We start from the raw sequence: 24,469 nt of genomic DNA on the forward strand, positions 1-24,469 counted from the left end.
ATGACGTGTGGCATGTGGGGTCTTAGTTCCCAGACCAGGGGCCGAACCCGTGCCCCCTGCAGTGAGAGCACAGAGTCTTCACCACTGGACCGCCAGGGAAGTCCCTGAGTACATATTTTAAACCAATACAGCTTGCAAAGCTTTGATGCCAGAGTCTCTTCTGGGGAACCACATTGGGAAGCTTTACTCTAGCAAACCCTCACTAGAACATCACCCCCTACCCAGAGAGATTTCCCAAGACCTTTTCCATTTCCTGAGTGTCTGTCCCAGGACCCACCTCAGAAACTCTTGAGAATTCCCAAGTCCCCATAGATGCCCTCCGAACTGCTACAGTTCCCTCCACTCCCTTGTAATACCCTCAGTCCTCTGAGTGTCCTAAAATGCCCCCAAACTCCCAGAATGCTCCCCTGTTCAGTGTCCCACTCCTCATTTTGTTACCCTAGGTATGCCCTGATGTCCCGGTGCTGGGAGCTAAACCCCCGAGACCGGCCGAGTTTTGCAGAGCTTCGGGAAGATCTGGACAATACGCTGAAGGCCCTGCCCCCTGCCCAGGAGCCAGATGAAATCCTCTATGTCAACATGGATGAGGGTGGGGGTCATCCTGAACCACTTGGAGCTGCTGGAGGAGCTGAGCCCCCAACTCAGCCTGACCCTAAGGATTCCTGCAGCTGCCTCACCGCCGCTGAGGTCCATCCTGCTGGACGCTATGTCCTCTGCCCTTCTACAGCTCCTGGCCCCACCCTGCCTGCTGACAGAAGCTCCCCAGCACCCCCAGGGCAGGAGGATGGCGCCTGAGACAACCCTCCACCTGGGACTCCCTCTCAGGACCCAAGCTAGGCACTGCCACTGGGGGACCCCCCCCTCACTTTCCCACTCCAGGCTTTACCCCCAACCTTAGCCCTCTCCTCCTACCCATTCCACTTCCATTCCAGACAGATCCTCTCCCTTTTCCACACCTTAGTGTCCCCATGTGTAAAAGGAAGGGATTGCACTGCAATCCCTAAGGATCCTCCCAGGTCTAACATTCCAAGATTCTAGATTCTAAAGTTTAAAGAGTCTAGATTCAGAGGTCCTAAGTTTCAAAGATGAGTCTGATTCTAAGGACCTGAAATTCCAAAGTCTCTAATTCTAAAGTGCTAAGGTTCTAGACATGGAAGTTCTAAGGCCTATATTCTAAGGCTGTGAGATTCTATGGCTCTAGACTTTTCTGGTTCTAAGATTCTTGATAAAACCCACAAGATTTTAGGTTCTAAAGCCCTAAGATTCTAATTCTAGGATCTAAGGCTCTATGATTCTAGATTTTATTTTTCTAGGGTTCTGAATCCCTAGGGTGTAAGATTCTACAATTGTAAAAATTCTACAATTCTAGACATGGAGGTTCTAAGGTCTGATGTTCTAAAATTTGATGTTCTGAGCCTCATAGAGTATAATTTCTCTGGCTGTAAAACTCTAGATCATAAAGCTTCAAGATTTGATCTTCTCAAGTTCTAAGATTCTAATGCTGGTCAGTTATAGGTTCTAAGGCTTTATGATCCTCGAAACTTTTGTTATGAGATTCTGGATCCTAAAGATCTAAAATGCTAGAATCTGCAATTAGAAAGTTCTAAGAGTCTAAAGATGGAGGTTCTAAGGTCTAATGTTCTAAGATGCAATGTTCCAAGACCTAGTCTAAGAACCTAGATTCTCTGTGTCTAAGATTCCGGATCATATGCTTCAAGATTCTAGATTATTAAACTCTAAGATTCTAATGTTGTTCTGTTCTGTGTTCCAAGGCACTCTAGATCCTATTGGTCCAAGATTCTGGATCCTCAGCATCTATGGTATAAGACTCTACAGTTGGTGGTGACTAACCAAATGCCAAAGTTTTAATCATTTTTAATGTTGGACACCTTTAAGTTCTATGCTGCATTCTGTCTTTCTAGGATTTTAGTTAAGGAGCCAAGAATTCACAGTTCTAAGTCTTAAGATTCTAGGCACTATAGTTCTAAGATTCACATGTTGTGTAAGATTCTAAGAGTCTACAGGTCTAGCATCCTAAGATACAATTCCAAGGTTTTAAACTTATAGTTTTATCCTTTGTGGGATAGTTTTATCCTTCCCTTCTTAGCCACCTCTGCTTCCTCTTCGCCTCATGTGGGGTGTGCCCCCTCAAGCCTGTGCAATGCATTAAGGATGCCTCCTTTCCCCAAAGGACAAACCCCCTCCTTTGGGGCCATGCTGCCCCCCTGAGCCAGTCCATTATGCCCCCCGAACAGAGTGTGGACTCTGAAACCTCCAGAGGGGCTCAGATCACATAAAACTTTGTAACCATGCTTGTCTCATCTTGTCTCCACTTAGCTGTCATATGGCCCCTCTCCCTGGCAACTCAGTTCCCCCAGTAAAAAGGAGGGTTTGGTGGGGTCTTGGAGTTCTCCCCTCACTAAAGAGGGTAGAAATGAACATATACATAGACAAAAAGACAGGCAAACAAAAGCAGACTCACTGAAACCCCTAGTGAGGAACAGGCACATAGATATTCACAGGGTCACACAGAGACCCTACCCCTCTCCAAAGTAACAGACCCAAGAATTAATGGACATACTCAAGCACACCTGGTCACAAATACGGAGACACAAATTCAGACACAGAGAAACACAAAATTACACAGATACAAACATGTTTACAAACATGCACAGGCAGGCAGTCACCAGGAATAGGAAGAAACTAGAGTAACAGACACAGACACAAATACTCAGACATATAGAGTACGTATAGGACACTCACAAACCCAAACGTTCAGATTCACATAGAAACACAGGCACAGAGCACCTCCGATAATCACGAGCCCACAAAGGGACTCCTGCCAAGACAAGCCCACTGTGTTTTGCAAGCATCGCAGGCACAAGTTCCTGGGTGTGTCCACCAGCAGATGGAGGAATCCTTGGCAGCGCCCGGACGCCCCCCGGTGGTGGCTCCTGCGAACCGAGAACAGTTCAATCCGGGCCACAAACTTTTTTAGAACAAATCATTGTGGGAAGCTGGGAGGAGAGAGGAAGTCGGACGTGGGCGAGGGGCGGGGTGTCTGGACTGGAACCTACGGGCCCACGTGAGTGTCTGTCCCGCTTCTGAGTGGGTGTTGTGTGTCTAGGTTGCCGTGGTGTAATTTTGTAGTGTAACTGTCCTGTGTGTCTTTATCATTTGAAGCCGCCTGCCTGTGGCGACCTTAGTGGGCTCATCTACACCGAAGTTTGGTGTATTATCCCCTGAATTGATGCTTCTGATCCCACACACGCCATTTGTTTATCTGTTTTGTGTGTGCGCTTTTGTCTAAGTAGAGGTTTTGTGTGGCTTTTGTGGGCTTTAGGTACGGCTCAGTGGGCAGCGGGCATTTGCATTGTGTATCTCGATAGTGTACCTTACAGAAGCTTTGTGTCTTTTGAGTTAGAAGCGACAGGTGGTGCAGTGTTAGACATTGTGAAACTCTGTGGAGTTTAGTAGTGAGGCTTAACTACGGACCTGTGTGTTTGAGCTTGTCAATATAGACACCGAAAAGGCGGATCTACTGAACAGCAGTTTAGAGGATGTGGGGTAGAGGCCCCTGAAATTTCCGGAGGGGAAGGCTCTATGATCGCGTGCAGAGTGCCCATTCCACGTAAGATACCAACCATAGAGAAAGACGGCAGCGCAGCTATAAAGAGGCGCCCCGTGAGATGTATTATCAAAGGGGAGAGAGTGTGATTCCCTTTACAACTTTTCTCCCGGTGTTAGTCTATCCTCTATTTTCAAACCTTCAGGATTCTCTGAAGTCAAAGGGTTGCTTTTCATAAAGGCAACTGAGTTTCTTCCAGATTAAGAATAATTTATCTACTTAATCTCGATTTCGTGTACTTCCCTCTACAGCAATATTCGTAAGGCCGACCGTAACCAGAATGGCCAATCTGGGTAGGTTTTCCTAAAACGATGCAACTATAATAGCTTTAGAGAGATAAGACAGTAACTGAGATTGGTGGACAGACTGTTTCGAAACCGCCCTAACGGCAAGGGGCAGGTCCTTAATGAATTCATCTCTTTCCGGTTTCCTAAAGGCAATTGTGAAAGGGGGGGCGGGGGTGTCTGCCGACCCTCCATTTGATTGGTTTCTAGTGGATTTACCCGTTTGGACTCCTCTAGGGGCGGGAGATTTAGACCAATCAAGATATGCGTTACAGAGACACTAGTTTGATGAAAGGACCGCACAGGAAAGGCCGTGGGGCGGGGGGGGGGGGGCCGCTCATTCTGAGATCTCATCACTGATTGGTCCAAGTCTTTACTCCCTTTCCCTCATTTGACCCTACGGGAGCGGGCGCGCGGGCACTACCCAATCACCGCGCGCTCCTCCTCCCTCCTTTTCCCGCCCTCCCGCTTCGGTCCCAGCACCGACGTAGGCCAACGCTTCCTCCCCGGCAGCTCTTAAGCCCTTTCATTGACGTTCTTTTGAAAGACGCGCTCTGATTGGCTGAGTCCCTGGGCCCGCGCCCATTGCCCTCATGTGATGGCCAATTGGCACCCGTGTTGCATCGCACGGGGCCACGGAGGAGGGGGGAGGCGGTGGCGGCGGCCATTTTGAGCCGCCGCCGCCGCCATTGGAGTGGGGGCCCCCCCCTTTCCCCCTTCGCCTCCTGACAGGAAAGGTTTAAGGGGGACTGAGCCCTGGGAGGCAGGGCCGGGCTCGGGGGCCGCCCCGGGGGCCCGGGCCATGGATGTACGCCGTCTGAAGGTGAACGAACTTCGTGAGGAGCTGCAGCGCCGCGGCCTGGACACTCGCGGCCTCAAGGCCGAGCTTGCTGAGCGGCTGCAGGCGGCGCTGGAGGCCGAGGAGCCCGACGACGAGCGGGAGCTCGAGGCCGACGACGAACCGGGGCGACCCGGGCACAACAACGAGGAGGTCGAGACCGAGGGGGGCTCCGAGCTGGAGGGGACCGCGCAGCCACCGCCGCCCGGGCTGCAGCCGCACCCGGAGCCCGGCGGCTACTCGGGGCCGGACGGACATTGTGAGAGTGCGCGGGGCGGGGGCCGGGGAGCCTGGAGTCCGGGCCGAGGAAGGGCTGTGGGACGCGGGATCCCGGCGCCTGAGGTCGGGGAGAGACGATCTGAGGATCGGGGGATCGCGCCATCCGCCGCTGAAAAGGATCTGGGGACAAGGCCCTTGGGACGACCGGAGGGTGGATCCTGGCGTTCGGTGCAGGGGAGATACTGGAGTGGGGGCTCTCGGTTTCGGAGATGAGGAAGGTCCGGGGGTGTAGAGGATTCCGGAGCCTAGGGTTCGGAAACCGGAAGCTGTGGTTTCTGGAGCCGGAGAGAGTCGGAAGAACAGGAGGTTTTCTATCGGGGGGCCGAGGAGGATCTTGGAAATGGTGATCTTAGGGTTTACAGCTGGGTAGGCTTGGGAGCCATGCTAGCCCAGTCTATGGGCTGGGCGTTGGGAGCCGTGTTTTCAGGGCTGGGAGAGTTTTGAGGATGGAGGGTCCTGGAGTTTGTTGCTGGATGGGGTACCGAGAATTCTTATGGGTTGGTTAAAATGGAGTGCTGGTGTCTGGCCCGGGAGGGTCTGATGGACTGTGTGTTGTGGTGTTTGACTGGGGAGCACTTAGGGGATGTGGGAGACCACCACGTGATTGTACTAGGGGGACTTCCATCTGGCTGAGGATGGCCTGGGGGACTCAGATCCGGGGCTGAAAGGCCAACCTTGAGGCAGGGGCAACCTGGGCATTTGATGCTGGCAATCTGGGGACTTCTGGTTGACTTATAGAGGAGGTATATGGAACCTTGGTGTCCAGAAGCTGGTGGAGGAGAGAAGGGTGGTTCACTGGGTGAGAGACCTGGAGGTCTAGAGCTGGGAAGGCTCTGAGAACAAATAACGCCGTAGCTACTGCTGAATGGTCTTAGATGAACAGTATGGGATGTTTGGAGAACAAGGGTAGCTGGGGGTGGGTGGGGTAGATAACAAGTAGATACTCGATGGAGTATTTAGGGGATAGAGGGTCCTTGTGTCCAGCACAGGAGTGTGTAGCTGGTCTGTCAAATGTAGGGGAGGGGAGAGTGTGTAGGATGTGGAGGGTGAAAGAAAACCTGTTGACTTGGCTGGGGACCTCAGGGTGGAGTAGGGGGGAGTGTTTCTGAGGCCGAGCATCTCCACAGGAGGGCTCCTTGGTCCCCAGAAGCAGTTATTTTTGTGCTCAGGGATTGGAGGGGGCCTCGGGGTAGCTGGGAACCTGTGCATCAGCCAGAAGGTGTGACTCTGAAGGAGTCTCTGAAGGAGAGGGGATGGAGTAGATCTGTTACTTTCTGAAGGGAGGCGACCCCGGTATGGGAGGGACTAAATCTGGAGTTAGAAAAGGGTGGCTTTCTAGCAGGACAGGGATCGGAGAGGTTGAAGAGTAAGTAGAAAGGACTCTGGCATTCAGAGTTTGTGTTATTTCTCTGAAAAGAGGGTATTCTCAGCCATAGGGCTAAGGAAATGGGGAGAACAAGAGGGTCAGAGAAGAGACTGTATTTGGGGTTGGCATTGGGTATTTACTTGTTGAAGAGAGATGGAATCTCCTGGAGCAGGGCAATCTGAGGGTAGATTTGGGGTGGAGAGCGATTGTCTAGAACTCAGATGCTGGGGAAAGTACTTCCCATTGCAGAGACCTGTGAAGGAAGGAAGGAGTGGCCCAGTGTGCCTGCCTAGGGCAGGCGAGACCCTGGCAGGAATGCCTAGGAAGAAGGGCCAATGGCTGGAGGTGGCTCCAAAGAAAAGTGATGTGCTTTAGAGCATAGACTCTAGACTCAGATTTTGTCTTGGGCAAGTCACTTCACCTCTGTGAGCCCTGGTTCCCTTGTGTGTAAAACTGGGATAATAATAGTGTCCCCACCCCCCAGGGTTGTTACGAATGAGATTACATTCGTAAGGGGCTTAGCACTGGGCCTGTCTGTTATTAGGAGGTGGATGTTTTAGAGAGCGGAGAAGGGCCCCAGAACCATAGCTTCTCTGAGCAAGGCTTCCTCTGTGAGCACAGGAGATTCTCAGAGAGATGTGAGGCTTCCGTGGCGAGAAGAACACTGTGCTTGGAGCCTGGAAGAAAGAAAATGGTTTGAAAGGGTCCCTTGTGTTCTAATTAAGGAGTTATTCTGTGTCTTCCTTTCTCCCCTACACCTTATAACAAAATCCTTTGGGTCCCTTTTTATGCCCCCCTCCAAACCCTTCCTTCAACCCTGGTAAACAGACCTGTAGCAGACCACGTGATCTGTGACTTTCCTCCCTTTGGCCGCACCTGGTTTGTGCCCAGATATATTTGTCCTCTGAGAAAGGATCCAATCAGTTAGCAAGCAGCAGAATAATCTGCCCTTCCCTGTGGTTCTGCCTCACTAGTCCTGGCACAGCCACTACTAGGGCTCTGGCGGCACCTAGCAAAGCTTGCCCCTGGGGTGGAGAACCTGCTCACTACTAACCCTAGGTTTCCAGAGTTCTCTCTGGGTTTGCCTACAAGGTTCTTGAGGGAGTTTCAGGTTTTAGTCCCACCTCTGAGCTCTCACATGTGTCATCCCAACCCCAGGAATGTTTTCTCCATTCTGGTCACTGAATTATCATCACCTATGTATCCTTTGAGTCAAGGCTTATCTCTTACTTTCTGGGTCCCTGATCTTAGCCCCTGGTACTTCTTCATAGCCCTTAACCCAATCATAATTTTTGTGCTTACGTATTTGTTTAACGTGTGTCTGTCTTGCTAAACTGAAGGTTTTAGTGGGGCAAGCGTATTCTCAGCTGTATCCCAGCATCTGGTATGTAGTATGTACTCCATAAATAGTTGATGTTATTATTCTTTTTTCTTTCTTTCTTTCTTTTCTTTCTTTCTTTCTCGGTGCTGCATAGTTTGCAGGATCTTAGCTCCCCAAGCAGGGATTGAACCCTGGCCCTGGCAGTGAAAGTGCCGAGTCCTAACCACTGGACCTCCAGGGAATTCCCTGATATTGTTATTCTTGCCACCCTTCAGTTGAGTTCCTCCTGAACCCACAAGACACCTTCCTGAAACCCTTCCCACCTAACTCCAAATATTTTAGGATTTATCCCTAATGAGTCTGAAGGCCACTATTATCATGGCTCCTGTTTTCTTAACAGTTCCTTTCCTTCCTCCCCCATTTCCTCTTCAACTGAGATGGTTACCCCTGATCTTTACAGCTATTGCAGGGTGGAAGAGATTCTTAAAGAGGGTTGGCTATGCAGGTGGGAGTAGTGAATTGGGTCGGACAGAGGACTGGTTTGTGCTCTGAACAGTTTTTAAGGTTGTACCCTAAAGGTAACTCTCTAAGCATTATACCACATCAGAGAACAGCTAGGCTGGTAATTTTTAAACTGTGCTCCGTGGAATCCCAGGTGTCTGTGGAGTTACCTCCCACCCTAGTGGGGACTTAGAGGGCAAGGTCAAGCTGGACCCCTTCTCCTACTCTCCCATCTCCTTGCTTCAACCAGAGCAGTTCTCCTTCATTTGGTTTTGTATGTTGGGATTCTGTAGAACCCAATCACAGATAGATCTCCAACCTTTTGAGGGGCAAGAGAGCATGTCCTCAGGCAGCTGGGGCCCCTGATTTCCCAGGTGGGTTTCCATCTGAGGGTGTTATCCCACCTTTTAGCCTTTGGCAGACTAATTGTCCCCAGTGGGGATGGTGTCGTTTTGCATTAAAAAGCTACCTCTAGTCCCAAGAAACACCCTTCTAACTGGCCATTTTTTGTTTTAAGATGTCATGGACAATATTACCATGCAGAACCAATTCTATGAGACGCAGGTCATCAAGAAAGAGAACGAGTCAGGCTACGAGAGGAGAACGCTGGAAATGGACCAGCAGCAGCAGGCCTATCGCCCAGGTAGGAAAGCGCACATGATCTGTCTCTCTTGAAGGAAATAGAATCTACGTGTGGGTGGCCCTTACCTTCTGTCTAGTTTGCATCTTTCTCTTGGGCATTCCACTTGGGCTTTGTCACTCTGGCAAGGTCTTTTTGAAGGAAAGAACTTAGTCCCACTCCCAAGTGTTAGGAGAGGGGAGTCTTCACGGTGTGTTTCCAGATGTTAGTACCAACGTCCTAGAGAGATGAGACCTGGAGGCCAATATTTGAGTCTTACTTAGAATCTTAGAACATGGAAGCCAGAAGGGACCTTCTAAATCTAGTCCAGTGTTCCCCACGTTCTGAAGAATATCATTCCAGGAGATATTATTAGGGACTTCTCAGAAAAAGCTTCCTTGGACAAACACATCTGAAAAATGCAGCGTATTCTATACCACCTCTGGGAGAGTCACTGTGCTCGTTAGAGCATTAAAGATGCTGAGAACTCCTGGATTGGGAAAAACTCTGTGTCACATTGTTTAAACCCAGGATTTCCCAAACATGTAAATGTGTCTTTGTAGAACAAAGTTCCCTGTGGTGCCAGTTTGGGAAACCCAATTGTACTGTCGCTGTCTCCCCAGTTTATAGATGGGGGAGGTGGCAGGGCCGGGGTTGGAACCAGGAGGCTGGCTTCTGGGCCCTTTGCTCTTGGTCAGTAAGCAGCACTCCTCACCAGTAGTGTCCTGGTGCCGGGGAAGCAGGGTCCTACCGTTGAGTAATGACAGAGCCAGGACTGGCTCCCAGTCTTGTGCTCCTTTCACTGTGCTGTGGCCCCAGTGCCTTTTCTTAGTGAATCTAGCTGGTTCTATCTGATTCCATTCTGGTTCATCCACAAAGTGAAATCCCCAGACATTTCTTGTGGGTGGCTCAGGACTTTAATGAATGTAGGTTAAACCGTAGATTTGTGTCAGGCTCTGTGAGACTTGTGGGATCATTTGGCCCAAGGAGAGTATTTTCCGTGCAGACATTTATCAAGGCCTCCTGTGAGCCCAGCTCTGTGCTGGGAACCATGGAAGTTCTCTTCAGGTGAGTGAGCACCATCTCTGCCCTAGCAAGCGACGAGCCTTCTCTGAGAGGTTTGGTCTGCATGCCCAAGCCAGGGGGTGATCCAGGGTGGTCTTGAGTTGAATGCTGAAATGTGTAGATGTGAGTGATCCACAGCATCCATAGTTGCTGTGAGAGAGATGAGGCTAGACTGAATCCATGGGTTTCCCTTGGTAGGCACGGATTCTGGGAGTCTGCCTGAGACTGGGATTTTCCTGTGGTCCACAGCATGTTACTGACTTCCTATTTGTGGTGTGACTTAATGAGGCCATCACACCTGTGGGCTGGCTTAACTGCAGACCCTCCCTTCTGAAATGATTCTGGGCTTTGTAATAGAGTGATTAAAGCCGGTAGAGTTAGCTGTGGGACCACAACACTGTTGAATTGACTTTCTCCCCTCCATTGCTAGACTGAAGAAACTTTGTAAGGACTGAAGTGAAGAGATTCTTGGGGAGGAGAAATTAGAGAATGTGGAACTGTGGAATCTTAGAAGTTTTGGGGGCTCCCTCCCACTTGGTGCAGGCCAAGGTAGCTGCCAACTTTCATGGGGCCTTTGGCAAGACAGCCAAGGCAGTCATTCGCCTTTGGGTAGGCCCTTAGCGAGCTTGTCCTTGTTGAGTGCTGAAGTCCCCTCTCCCTCCCCACGAAGCCTGAGAGTTATCTGACTGACATCTGTTACCCCATCAACTGCTGGTGCTGATGTGCCTGGATGGCCATCCCCAGCCTCCCTTTATTCTAGCCCTGTTCTCCAGGACAGCTGTCTTGGCTCCCTCAGCAGGCTTCCGTTGAACTCAGCAAGCTGCCTGGGCCCAGACCTCATCACCATAGTCAGGATCCTTCCAGTATCTCCTGAGGTAAAGGGGACCAGGAAGGTGATAGCTGAGGAGTTTCTGAGTGTCTTGACCATCTGGATTTGTCCTGACAGTAGAAGTGAAGACAGAGATGAAGCAAGAAGCACCCACCAGCTTCCTCCCACCCGAAGCATCTCAACTCAAACCAGACAGACAGCAGTTCCAGAGTCGCAAGAGGCCTTATGAAGAAAACCGGGGACGGGGGTATTTCGAGCACCGAGAGGATAGGAGGTGGGTCTGTGAGGCAGTGGTCACCCTTTTTCCAGTAGGTCTCTATGTCTGTAGCCTGGTGCCCACTGGGACCTTCGTACTAGCTGGGAGGGGCAGAGTGGAGTTCTCCCTCCCTCACACGCTCCTCCAGTTCTTCCTGCACCCACTGCCAGATTCAGCTTTGCTAAATATTTGGTCCTTCCCTCAGTTCTTCCCTTCCCATTACTTTCAGGGTAAAGTTCAAACACATGTGAGATGCCAGCCTGCCTTTTCAGTCCTTTGCCCCACTGCCCTGCAGTCCAGCACAGTGTTCTGTTCTTAACGGTTGCTTGATATCCCTCAGTTGAAAGAAAGATTTATTTCCTGACCTACTCCGAAACACACCCCTTCCATCCGTCTGTTCGTTCATTCATTATCAGCACTCATAGTGTTTTCACACGTGCCCACCCTTGGGATAGACCCTGGAGGCACAGGTGATTTGGACAGTGGGTTTTGTGTAAGGGTCAGGAGCTCATGGGTGGGAGTGGCCTCCCCCTGGTCATTTCCTTTTCCCTTCCCTGACGAGCCTTCCCCCTCCCTTCGCCCCCAGGCCCAGACCTACCCCTTCCTCCTTCCCTCCTTCAGCTCCTGTGTGAAGCCTTTTCCAATCAGGGAAACTAGGAATGATCACTCCTTCTCTATTCATCTGGGCTGGTCATCTGACACATTTTATTTCCTATCTGGTGGAGTCCATCCTCTAATTAGCTTGTGACTGTTTAAGACAGGGCCTGGGTCTCATGGCTGTGACTCAAGTCAGGAGATGGAACCCACCTCTTATGAGTTTCTCCTACTACCCCCCATAGAACAGAGGCCTAGAGCTACTTGCTGATGGAGAGCAGAGGAAGAGCACTTGCTTTCATCCAGGGGTGACAGGAAGCTTCCTAGGATAGGCTTACCGTGTGATGATCTCTTTCTTCGTACCAGGCTCTGTGCTAGCCTTGGACTGGCAGGGTCAGAAGGGCACTCCACCAAAGGAAAGCCTGCTGCTGGGGGAGTGCCAGGAACTAGATGGGCACAGTGTACCTGGTCTGAGCATATGGTGAACTGAGGTCATCCAGCCTGTCCCAGGCAGGACGCTGAACATTAGACTCCACACTTGCACCCCTTTCCCTTATTCCCATATGTTGGAAACCACCAGTATTTTCACATAGTCTCTTTTAGTATTTTGGTACAAGTGACTCTTGTTCATAATTAAGGACATTTTTAAAGAGAAAGAGACTGAAAAAAATGGGTCATTTCAAATCCTTTCAGGTGTGGAGTTTAAGGAAGCCTGGAATATGGACAAATTGTAATAAAAGGTTTATCTAAATTCTTACAGATTCCCACTCCTGGCCCAGTACTCTTTGGGCTACCATAGGCTTCCACTGGTAACAGAGTTCAGCATGGAGGTAATTCTCAGCGTGTAAAGGGGTGGATCAGAATCTGGGGGTGTGAGAGAAGAGTCTTCTTGGAAAAACTTTCTAAATGATTCTGATGGCCCTCGTTAGCAGGGCAGGCCCTCTTCAGTCCCTGACCCTACCTTAGGAGTTAACAGTCATTGCTCTCACTGCAAGGATATAAGATTCCAGAGTTCTTTTGCTAACCTCCGTGGCAAGAACTTGAAATCCAGGAAGCAGCTTGGAGGCCACTTGTAAATTCAAGCAGAACCTTCAGTTCCCTTCTTCCCTTGTCTGTCCATTCTCATGTAACTTAATACCTCTTTATGACACAGGGGCCGCTCTCCTCAGCCTCCCGCTGAAGAGGATGAAGATGACTTTGATGACACCCTTGTTGCCATCGACACCTGTGAGTCTTTGGAGTGCCTGTTTGATACTGCCTTCCAGTCAGTATTGGGAGGCTGCCTTAACCTTCACAGAATTCCTGCCCGGCACCGTCCAGAGCCAGTGTTAGTTCAGATGTGAGAAACAGCAGAGCTCTAGAATGAGGGTGCTGGTTTGGAGACAGAAGATCTGCTCTCAGCTCTAACTGTGAGATTCTGGGCAAGTCATTCTACTTCTCTGAGCTTCTCTTCAGGGAGGAATAATCCTGCCCTAATACCTCAGAGGACTTTGAGTGACGTTCATCAGAGAGTGGATACCAGAGCAAGTTGGAAAACCCTAGTACCCTGTAAACACGGAGGGTTGTCATTTAAGCGGGAAGGGAACCTGAGTGCTGCTGGGGAAACTTAACTCTTTGACGGCCGTTTCCCCAGTTTCCATCAGCTGCTCACGTTCCTGGTGAAACCAATGCCGTTTTGTTTTCTCAGGCATTAACCTGGTCTGTCCTCCAGTTCAGTTTTCTTTCCTCTGGATAAGTGGCTTTCTCCTTGACTGTGCATCTAAACACTTGGGGGAATGAATATAGAGGTCCTGCCCCTCCTCAGACCTCCTAAGACAAATTCTACGTGGTAGAGCCTGTGAATCCGAATTTTTAAACACACCCAGAAGCCCAATCAGGTCTGAGAACTGCACTTTTCAACAGAGCGGAAAGTTAACAGCAGTTCATTCGTGTACTTCTTTACGTAGCTCATGTTTATAGACCAGTGGCTTCATGCTTTGGAAGAGATAAAGACATCTCGTACACAGTCCCTTCTATCGCAAGATCTCAAAGACATTATACCCAGCGTAAAGCTAAACATTTTTAAAAAGTATTGGGTGGAGGTGGTCCATGAAGCAGCATCTGATCAAATGCCAGTTGTACAGACCATGGCACTCAGCCTTTAGAGAAAGGAGAGAGCGTACTGGACGAGATGGTCAGAAAAGACTTGCAGAGGAGGGAGAGTCCGAGCAGCAGAGTCCTAGGCCCACACGAGGAGGTGGGAGTCTGTGGTGCACCTGACAGTGGTCCTGGGTGGTGGGTGTGGATCAGGGCCAGATGTTTGTGCAGCTGTTGGCAGCAGGAGTCTGGCTTCCACACTAATAGAGTTAGCATGGGAGATGGTTGAAGTGTATGGCAGTGGGGATTAACCTTTTTAAATTCTAAAATCCCTTGAAACTGGTAAGAATATGGACCCTCTCCCTAGCAAGTGTATATCCCCACTAGAAGCATGTGTGTATTATTTCCAGGGGCCCCCCCGACAGCCATCCTGGGAGCTCAGCCAGGTGAAAAACCCTCGTTCCTATGTGGAGTGGCTGCTTTCATCCTGTGCAGGCCAGTTTGCAGTAGTCTAGGGCCTTTGTGCTAAAAGGGAGACTGGTTAGGCGATGCGGCTGGCTTCTCATGAACCTGCCCCCACGATGTGTCAGCTTGTGTACTCCTGGTTAACACTCTTGGGGAACTTACCTCTGCCTGTGCCTGTCCCTCTCGGGACCATTAAAACATCAGCCAAATACAGGCTTTTTCCTCCACAGATAACTGCGACCTCCACTTCAAGGTGGCCCGAGACCGGAGTAGTGGCTACCCACTCACAATTGAAGGTTTTGCATACCTGTGGTCAGGAGCCCGTGCCAGCTATGGGGTCAGAAGGGGCCGTGTGTGCTTTGAGATGAAGGTGAGTGGGAGCAACCAGACGGGATAGAGACAGAAAATAGGTCCATCCTTTGGAATAGCCTGTCACCAACCACCTTGGTCAGAGCCATGATTGCAAAAGAGATTTGATTGAGCATAGACTGTGTCCCGGCAAAAAAAAAAAAAAAAAAGTAAAATGAACTCAGAAGAACTATGTCATTGCTAAATAATATATGGGGAAAGCAGGCCGACCATACATTGCTTCATCAAACAGATTTTCCCTTGATGGGGTTTGACCCAGGTATTGTATAGCCAACCACTCTAGGGATGACATATTTGTAGAACTAGGAAAAGGAGTTGATTGGAAGAACAGTGAGCTAGAAAGAATTACTCATCACCAATTAAAGGGAGGACAGGGAAGAGCAAGAAAAAGAAAGGTTCTGCCATCAGGTCATCCTCTACCATCATCTCTCCACAGTTCCACGTCTGGTTATGTTTATGAAAATAATATGTGCTCGTGTTTAATAAAGTTCAGAAGGCACAAAAGACTATAGGGTGAAAACCAGAGTTATACTCACATCCTCCCAATCCCCATCCTATTCTCCAGAGATACCTTATGTGTTAACAATTTCTTGTGTATCCTTTGCACATCCAAACTTATTTATGATAGGTAATACTTACAGAACACATTGCACGTGCTAGATACAGTGCCAAGTTCTTTTCATGGATATCTCCATTAATCCTCACAGTATCATCATGAAATACATACTTTGTCCCCCATTTTTTAGAGGTGGAAGCTAAGACCAAGGGTTATCATATTTGCTTGGCTAAGACGCTGATTCTAAGTTGTGCGTTGTTTTGTGCTACTCGTAGAGAAACACTGCCAATTATACTGACAGGGCTTTCACACATCAATTGTAAGATATATCCTGACTTTGGAGATGTTAAAATGTGAAAAATGTGTGTTCAAAAGTCAGTGACATAGGGTAACTCCGAAAGCCACAATCTAATGGAGATAGATATTGGTTATTAGACAGTCTAACCTCTGATTTAATTAAAGGTTAAGTCAGAAGGTACCTTTTTTTTTCTTTTTAATTTTTATTTATTTTTGACTGCATTGGGTCTTCATTGCCGCACGCAGGCTTTTCTCTAGTTGCGGCGAGCAGGGGCTACTCTTAGTTGCGGTGCGCGGGCTTCTCATTGCGGTGGCTTCCCTTGTTGCAGAGCAGGGGCTCTAGGCACGTGGGCTTCAGTAGTTGTGGCACGCAGGCTCAGTAGTTGTGGCTCGCGGGCTCTAGAGTACAGGCTCAGTAGTTGTGGTGCACGGGCTTAGTTGCTCCGTGGCACGTGAGACCTTCCCGGACCAGGGATCGAACCTGTGTCCCCTGCATTGGCAGGCATATTTTTAACCACTGCGCCACCAGCGAAGTCCCCAGAAGGTACCTTTTATTCTTTCTGCTGCTTTTACTTAACACTGTATCTTGGACATTTTTCCATACCCCAGTGTATCAGCCCTGCCTCATTCTTTTTAACTGCTGCATCATATTCTGTGGCAGGGATGTGCCATAATGTGACCAGTGCCTTATAGGTGGTTTCTACTTGCTTTCTCCCTCCCTCCCTCCCTTTTCAACGTAAACACTGCCTCACTGAATATTTTTGTGTGTATGTATCTATAGGATAAACTGGAAGTTGAATTGCTTGGTTATTAGAGTATGTGCATTTGTAGTTAATAAAGACTAAGTTGCCCTCCAAAGACATTGTACCAATTTATGTTTCTACACCAAATGTTATGAGAGTCCCTGTTTCCCCTGCAGCAAGTGTTAAAACTAAAAAATAACTGTTTCTGAAATTCCCTTCTCTGTGGCCCTGAACTCTCCTAAGCCCTTTAGAGGCCCTGGTTTCAGTACAACAGGCCCTTCAGAGCAGTGTAGATACCTTTTCCCCAGCAGCAAAAGCCATTCTTTTTTTTTTTTTTTTTTTTTTAACATCTGCACACTTCCCTCCTGTATTGCCTCGTAACCCATCAGCCTCCAGAGAATCACTTCTGAGCCCTCTTGTTCTCTGTTCCCAGATCAATGAGGAAATCTCTGTGAAGCACCTTCCATCTACAGAGCCCGACCCACATGTTGTCCGTATTGGTTGGTCCCTGGACTCCTGCAGCACTCAGCTAGGTAAGAGGAGGTCAGCCAAGCAATCCAGAGAGTAGAGCGGGTGCCTCTGTCCCTGGATTCTCAAGCTTCCTAAGTTTCTCTTTCCCGCATTGGACCCAGAACAGAACTACCCTGGGATGGAACAGACAACAAGGATTAGGCTTGTGCCGCTGCCCATCTTCAGACATACAGGATTCAGTTGGAAGGACCACAGTGATATAACAACTTTTCTACAAAAATTTATCCTGCATATTTAAGAAGAGGGTCCAAAGTTCTCTTTAGAAAACTGTTCCCTTTCTTAAAAAAAAAAAAAAAAAAAAAAAAGACCAGTTGTCTCCTGTTCTCAAACCAAGCTGAAAGTAATAAGTTCCTCAAGTCCCATTAAGTCCTATCTGGAATTTTCTGTCCAGAGCTTAACCCAGTGTAAAAAAGAAAGCAGAGACCAGTGGGGCCAGGGCTGGCTGGTGGAGAGAGGCAGGGGCTGCCTTGAGAGGTTTTGAATTTTCACAGAACCCCAGGCCTCAGTGACCTTCTGACCCCAAGTGACTGATTTCAGTGACCAATGCTGAGACCTTCTTCCTTGGTCGTAAAAACATTCTGATTATGAAAATAACGTGTAAAGAAAAAAATGAAAATAATGTATGCTCCTTGTGAAAATTCAGGCCATTACAGAGGAGAAAAATGAAAATCCTTCTAAACCTATGAGATAACGACCAATTTTCATCTGTAGCCTTCCAGACAATTCCTTTGTCCTTTGTGTTTCTCAGATGGGGCACATTATACGGACTACTGTAACCTAATTGCTTTTTTCCCACTTAATATCCATGGGTATATTTTTGTAAATAAGTATAGCTTTTTTGACCACTGCCTAATTTTTCACTTTACAGTTGTATCACTTATTTATCAATGTTTTGTAGGTCATTTAAGTTGATTGCAAATTTTTGCTGTTAAACACTTGAGCTGTCCTTGTGTGTAATTAGTCTGATCTTTAAAAGTAGAAATGCTACGTTAAAAACAGTGAACACTTTTCATTTTGATACGTATTAGCAGTTTTTATTTAAGATTCATGTGTCATCTCCTTTTATCTTTCTTTCAGTTTTGAGGTATAAGTGGAAAGTAGTTGATACAGATAACGATACAAAGCCCAGAACAGTGGAGCAGATGTCCACGGTTACACAGCTGATTCATACTAGAACTGGGCCTGGAATTCATGCTGTCGGCTCCTGCTTTACTGGCAGGATGCTCCTTGGGTTCCTCGCCTAGGATCTCTCTGTAACCCAGTTGTCAGCCAGGGCCCTTGGGGTCTCAGTCATATTGCATTGGCACCCAGTTCTGTAGCCTAAGGCAATCCAGTACCTTTCCTAGGGGTTAGACCTCATGGTCTGCAAAAGCAAAATCCTTTTACTGATTTCTGACCAAAACTCATTGGCAGCAAAAATTGACGCCATTAGGAGACTTAACTGAATATTGAATGTCACAGCAAAGGGATGCATCTCAGCATACAACCTTCCTCCATCCCAGCTCCTCTCTTCCCTCCTCCCTTTTTTTCCCAAATTCTCCCTTTCTGTGCAAAGCAGTTCAGTTCAGCTCCTACTCCCAGACTTAACATCTAAAGCCATCAAGCCCTCAGAAGTTCTGCATAACGAGGGGCTTCCTTTCAACAGAACCTTTCTTACCTTCCCCGCCCAAAGCATCTGATGAGTAAAACTAGTAAAGAGAATGATTTTTTTATTTAAAACTACATGACAGCCATAAAGGCTGTTGTGACCATCGCAGGTTTAACCTGCCTTTGCCTGTTTCTTCCATCAGGCGAAGAGCCTTTCTCCTATGGCTATGGAGGCACTGGGAAGAAGTCCACCAGTAGCCGGTTTGAAAACTACGGAGACAAGTTTGCAGAGAATGATGTGATTGGCTGCTTTGCGGTGAGTGCTGGCAGCCTGTGGGAGTTGGCAGGACCAAATGTTGGTCCTGTCAGGTCAACCTGCAGACTTCTTTTTCAGAATACCTCTGTCCATTGTCTGCCCTGTGTCCAGCCACTCTCGCCATACCTCTTTGTCTCTCTTTGATGCACTGGAACGTTTGCAGTCATTTTGTGCAAGATTCTGCCATTCTACCCCTTCAGGTCTTTTGTGCAAAGCCATCAGGTGGCACCCTGAAGAAGTTTGGGGATGTCAGGTGTGCACAACCTTCCTCCCTTCCTAGATACCAGAGTTACAATTTCTAAACAGACTCAGGAATTTCTTATCTTCCTTTGCTACAGAATAGCCTATCCATTCTCAAAGGCAGTGATGTTGGCTCTTGTCCCACTTTAGCATCATCTCATCCCAAAACTTCTTCCTTCCTTCACCTCACATTGGTTAAGCCAGGCTTCCAATAGTGCGTTGCCTTTGAGGACAGTGGGGATGGATGCAAAGCAGAACAAGATAGAGGATGCCTGAACTGCTGCTGAACTTCAGTCCCCAAGAGCAGTGACCAACACTCACAGAGCTGTGGAGTGTGGCTGTTGCCTCTGGGTCCAGAATCCCTAGACCCAGACCCAGTCCCTGCTCTTCCTCTCACAGCCCTGGACTACCCTCCCTGTATTTCAGTTTCCTCTCGATGAGAATGTTTACATCTACCCTAGAATTTCATGTGGACTCATGAAGTTAACCCATTAGAAGCACTTACAACAACGTCTGGCACATAATAAATGCTCAGTAAATACTACTTAACACCATTATCACTAGAAGTTAAATGTTTGTAGAATGTGCCATGAAGCCCCAGGGAGAAGTGGCTACCCGGGTGGATGCTTCTTCTTGGTTTTGTTCCCTCTCCATCCTCATATTTGTACACAGGTACTCTTTTTCTTTCTTTCTTTCTTTCTTTCTTTTCCCTTTTTGAAATAATTTCAAACTTAAGGAAAAGCCATGGAATTCTCACAGAGCCCTGTCCAGATTCTAACATTCGCTTTACCATTTTTCCCAAATATATGTACATACATGTATATGATTTTTATCTGACCTGTTTGAGAGTAGGTTGCCTACATTGTGTCTTTATTCCTTAATAGTTTAGCATGCATTTCTAAGAATAGAGCTATTATCTTAACCACAGTACAGTTATCAAATTTAACATTGATTTAATGCTATTGCCCACTCCACAGTCCACATTTAAATTTTGTCAGCTGTCCCAACAACATCCTTTAGAGCAATTTGGTTTCTGGTTTAGGATCACGAATTGCATTCTGTTGTCATGTCTTTTTAGTCTGAAACAGTTTCTCAGTCTTCCTTTGTCTTTCACAACCTCATTATCTTTTCAATAAAAAGCATGTTTTCTTAAACAAAAATTAACCATGTTTATATTCTGCACATTGTTCCAAACCTTGCATTTTTTTCCATTTAACAGTAAATCTCAGCTGTCTTTCCCTGTATGCACAGATAGTATAGATCTAGCTCAATTTAAAACATTGTTGAATAGTTAATAAATTCCTGTGGTTTCCAAAAATATACAGAAATACAGAAAGGTATGCAGTATAAAGTCTTCTTGAGACCTTCCCCCTCTACCCATGGTTCACATATGCCCTCCCCTACACATAAGCCCACTGGTATTCAGGATTCCTTTATCAAAATACAAGAAAGATGATTGTTATTTTTCTTCTTTTACACAAAAGGTAGCATGTTATACATGTTATTTTGTATCTTTTTTTGTTTAACTATGTATCTTACAGTAATTTTTTTTAATATATCACTACACAGAGGATTTCTTTGTTCTTATATATAGTCCGTAGTCATTGTGTTGATCTACCATATTTATATAATCAATCCTCTATTAATGGACATTTGGTTAGTTTCTCACCTTTTTACTGAGTAGCTGCCTAGTATTCTGATGCAGGTGTCAGTTTCCCCTGGCAGACCTGAAAATTATTTGCTGGAAGTCAGTGCTGCAGTGACAGCTTATCTTTTTCCCACTTACCAGAGTATCTTGGAGGGCTTTTCGTGTTCCCATACATGGATATCCTGTGTGATTTAGTCTCTCCCACTTTCCCTTTGGAGCACATTTTAGCAGTGCTGGCGTGAGCAATTTGGACATCTTTGCATTCTTGTGGGAATATGGTTGTAATATTTACCTCTGAAAGTATAACTTCGGAGTCACAGGCGTGTTTTTAATTTCTGATAGCTACCATCACGACTGTGCTCCAGCGAGGTCGTAGCAGTTTAACGTTTCATCAGCGTGTGACTGGGTTCCCCAGACTCTGTCCCATCTGAGCGCGAGGTTCTGTGAGTGTGTGGCCGTTTGGGACTGTAGGCCTAACTCTTGCTTCAGCCTGTTCATTTTTACTTCTGCTTTTAAGAGTCTATGTTCAGTTTCCTTTGTTTAAAGAATGCCATCACTTTAAAAGACTCAGAGTGAAGGGCTAGAAGAGGTGTGAAAAGTCAGTGACCTGAAGGAACTGGTGGGGAGGACATTTGTGTCAGGACTTCAGTTCTCAACATTCACAAAACAGAAAGGACAAAACGGCCTTCCAGGTAGAGAAAACAGTGTAACTCACTTCAGCAAACCATAAGGAGTAAAATACTTGGAGCCTCAGGGACGACACTAGGAGATGTGAGAGGTAAGGCTGCAAAAATGGCACACTTTGAATAATGCCAGGCGTAAGGACTTTGGGTCCTTAGGCCCTGGTGTGGCACTTGGGAATGGTTTTGCAGAAGTGACACAGCTACCCTTGCGTCTTTGACAGTTGGCGCCGTCGGTGGTGGGTTTGTCAGTTGAGGGCACTGGTTTGTGTACAGCATGGTAAGTTCCTATAGTGAAGCTGGTGGACGTAAGGAAGGCTGTCCCCCACGATGTTCATTTCCACGGTAGAGCAAAGGTGACCTGGGCCACTCTTGCTCAGGTGAGAAGACGTGGCAGGGACCATGCTGTGAGGATCGAGGCAGGATTTAGTCCAACAGATGTTTGCGTGTCTGCCCTGCATGGTCTCGATCTGTGTGGGCGCTTACGGACACTTACAGATATAAAGGACTGTGTAGAACTGTGCCCTGTGAGCACTGAGGAGGGTGGTGAGGAGGCTTCTTGGGGGAAGGGGCTTTCACAGCTTCTCAAAGGGCAAGTCCCAAGGTGGTCTCCTCGTGCAAAAGGGAGGGAATACCACGTCTTGTACTTTTCTGTCAGGAACCCGACCTTTGCTTCCGTCTCCTGTATGATCCCAAGTTTTGAGTCTCCCATAATTGTAAACCTTTACCCTGCAGCCAAAGTGATCTTTCTGAAACACAGTTTTGACCAGGCCATTCCCCTGTTCGAAACAAGTCAGGGGCTCTGCTCTGCTGCTGTCAGCACGAATCCAAACTTCTGAGGTAACAGAGAGCCCCTCCGTCGCTGATAGCAGGGACCATGTCTCCTCCCCACCACTTTAGCCCAGAGCAGTGCCTGGCATCTTGGAATGAGAGCACGCATTCATTATACACTCACTCTGTAGTAAGCACATTCACCTGTTAAATCCTCAGAACAACTCTGTGCAGTGTAGAATCTTATCATGGCCCCTCTTTTTTAAAAAAATAATTTAAAAAATATATATTTATTTCTTTATTTGGCTGTGCTGGGTCTTAGTTGTGGCACACGGGATGTTCGTTGCCGCGTGAGGGCTCTTAGTTGCAGTGTGCGGGATCTAGTTCCCTGACTAGGGATCAAACCCAGGCCCCCTGCATTGGGAGCTCGGAGTCTTAGCCACTGGACCACCAGGGAAGTCCCTGGCCCCTCTTTTTTGATAAGGAAACTGAAGATGGAGTAAATGGTAGAGCTGAAGCAGCCTGCCTTCCAAAATAGGATCTTAACCACTAAACTTCAACTGATCAGTAAGAACTCAATAAATTGTTGAATTAATGAATATGGTCCCTTCCTGGCTCTCCAGCTGTACCTGAAATTACTCCCCAACCCCCAATCCTTTATGATTCAGCCAGTCTGACCCTATGTTCTCTCACTGCCAGATTTGTACACAAACAACACTTTTCTTTAGGACTCTCTCCTCTCACCCCAGACTTGGCTCCTTCCCGTTTATTGTTCAGGACTTGACTTCCTCCTCAGAGAATCTTGCTCCTGTGTAGGTGCTCTTACTGAATTAGGATGGTGTCCTTCTCTAATTCTCCACTAGGCTCTGAGCTGTGTCAGGCCCAGATCACTGTAGACATAAGCATCAAGAAGAGCATATAAATGAATGCACGTGTAGAGCTGGGCCTGACTTAAAAGGCCCTGCTGTGGCTTTCTTTCCATCTGTTACCTTGCTGGGGATGAGAATGGACAGGACCGCTTTTGCCTTCCTCTCCATCTCAGGCTAGGCACAAGACTCAAATACTTGGAGCTTCCTAAAATTACACACTTCACATCCACCAGCTTTTTGGGTCTTGGGCAAGGAGGGCTTTGGGCTGCATGTTGTCTGAGCTGTTCCCTGGTGCTTCCTGATGCATCTGTACATCGAGGAGGGACGCACTTGAGTCTGGGATGCCAGCTCTGTTTCCATTCCCTGCGTCTGCTCTGACTTGTGCCTCCCTGTGCCTTAAGCAGAACATTGGCAGTTATCTTTCTCTGGCTTTTTTTCCTAGGACTTTGAATGTGGAAATGACGTGGAACTTTCCTTCACCAAAAATGGGAAGTGGATGGGCATTGCCTTCCGAATCCAGAAGGAAGCCTTAGGGGGTCAGGCCCTCTACCCTCATGTCCTGGTGAAGAATTGTGCAGTGGAGTTCAACTTCGGGCAGAGGGCAGAGCCCTACTGTTCTGTCCTGCCAGGTTTCACCTTCATCCAGCACCTTCCCCTGAGTGAGCGAATCCGGGGCACTGTCGGACCAAAGAGCAAGGCAGAGTGTGAGGTGAGTGGGCCTGGAAGCCTGAATTGGTGGCCGCCTCTCCAGAGGCACGTTGCTGCCAAGACAGAGGGGAGACATTCAGTAGCTGAGTGTGGTGAAAGCTGCTGTGAGAGTGAGGTGAGGGCTGTGGGTGTGTGGCTTAGTCCAAAGAGGGAGGTGCCAAGGTAAGACACCTAAATGTCAGAAAGATTCCAAAAGGAAGTTGCCACACTGCTCCTCGGGTGTGGTCAGAATCTTGAAAAAGGAGGCTTTCCTCCCAGCGGAAGAGGGTGTGAAAGCACTTCCTGGTGAGCGAGTTCTTGGAGGAGGTTGCGCAGCTCCACGCTCCCATCCAAGGCTCTCCGAGAACAAAAACGGCAACTGGACTTAGAGCTGATTTGGTTGCAGAAGCTGCACTGGTGGTCTTTGTCCTCAAATAATGTTTCTTTCTGATATATAAGTAATTTTGTGTTTATTCTAGAAAATTAAGAAACATAAAGAAAATTAAAGTTTCCTTTAATTCCACCATCCACAAATAAGTTTCCTTTGAAAGTTTTGGAGCTTATCCTATGCCTTTTGCTGTGCTAGGTGCCATTTATACACACACACTTACAGTTGAGATCTTATGGTATAAGCATTTTGATATCCTGCCCTTTCACTTAATGTTATTTTGTGAGCTTTGTCCCACCACATGAACACCTCTTTTGAAACTCATTGTTATTAGCCTCGCTATTTTCCTCTTTTTGGGCATTTTGGTTACATCCAGTGTTTGCCAAATTGTAAACGTACTGATTAGAAATGATGCTTGTCTTTATGCATACAGTCTGTCCCCATCTGAGACTCCAGGAAGGTTGTACCACTCCTTGTGCCTATTCCGTGGACCTTTCCCTTTCAGAGGCCCCTGAATCCTGCCTAAACAAAAATGTAAATACTCATAAGAGCAGGCCCTCTGCTGAGAGTCTGACAACCCTCGTCTCTTTGAATCCCAACAACAGTACTATGAGGTAGATGCTGTTATTGCTTCCATTTCCCAGAGGTGGCCATGAGGTTTAGAGT

The 24,469-nt window shown here is 47.7% G+C and overlaps 2 protein-coding genes across 9 annotated transcripts in view; both read left to right on the plus strand.

Moving 5' to 3' along the window:
* The window catches only part of AXL (AXL receptor tyrosine kinase), a 30,181-nt gene extending 28,433 nt beyond the window's left edge, over positions 1–1,748 (plus strand). For all 3 annotated transcript variants that reach the window (XM_082605907.1, XM_082605908.1, XM_082605906.1), the window contains one exon: positions 444–1,748. In XM_082605907.1, coding sequence (XP_082462033.1) covers positions 444–795 — 352 coding nt within the window. In that variant the 3' untranslated portion in view covers positions 796–1,748. The remainder of the gene's footprint in view (positions 1–443) is intronic.
* A 1,270-nt stretch (positions 1,749–3,018) lies between these two features.
* The window catches only part of HNRNPUL1 (heterogeneous nuclear ribonucleoprotein U like 1), a 35,531-nt gene continuing 14,080 nt past the window's right edge, over positions 3,019–24,469 (plus strand). The window contains exons 1-8 of one of the 6 annotated variants that reach the window (XM_082607082.1): positions 3,019–3,085; positions 8,735–8,860; positions 10,848–11,004; positions 12,734–12,807; positions 14,352–14,491; positions 16,520–16,619; positions 18,408–18,520; positions 23,171–23,437. In XM_082607082.1, coding sequence (XP_082463208.1) covers positions 8,740–8,860; positions 10,848–11,004; positions 12,734–12,807; positions 14,352–14,491; positions 16,520–16,619; positions 18,408–18,520; positions 23,171–23,437 — 972 coding nt within the window. In that variant the 5' untranslated portion in view covers positions 3,019–3,085; positions 8,735–8,739. Of the gene's footprint in view, positions 3,086–4,528; positions 5,010–5,295; positions 5,396–8,734; positions 8,861–10,847; positions 11,005–12,733; positions 12,808–14,351; positions 14,492–16,519; positions 16,620–18,407; positions 18,521–23,170; positions 23,438–24,469 lie in introns of those variants that run through there. The other 5 variants (XM_082607078.1, XM_082607079.1, XM_082607081.1 and 2 more) reach the window with 5 other exon arrangements.

Source organism: Mesoplodon mirus (assembly GCF_964341445.2).
Source record: "Mesoplodon mirus genome assembly, chromosome: 19".
NCBI classification, from domain to species: domain Eukaryota; kingdom Metazoa; phylum Chordata; class Mammalia; order Artiodactyla; family Ziphiidae; genus Mesoplodon; species Mesoplodon mirus.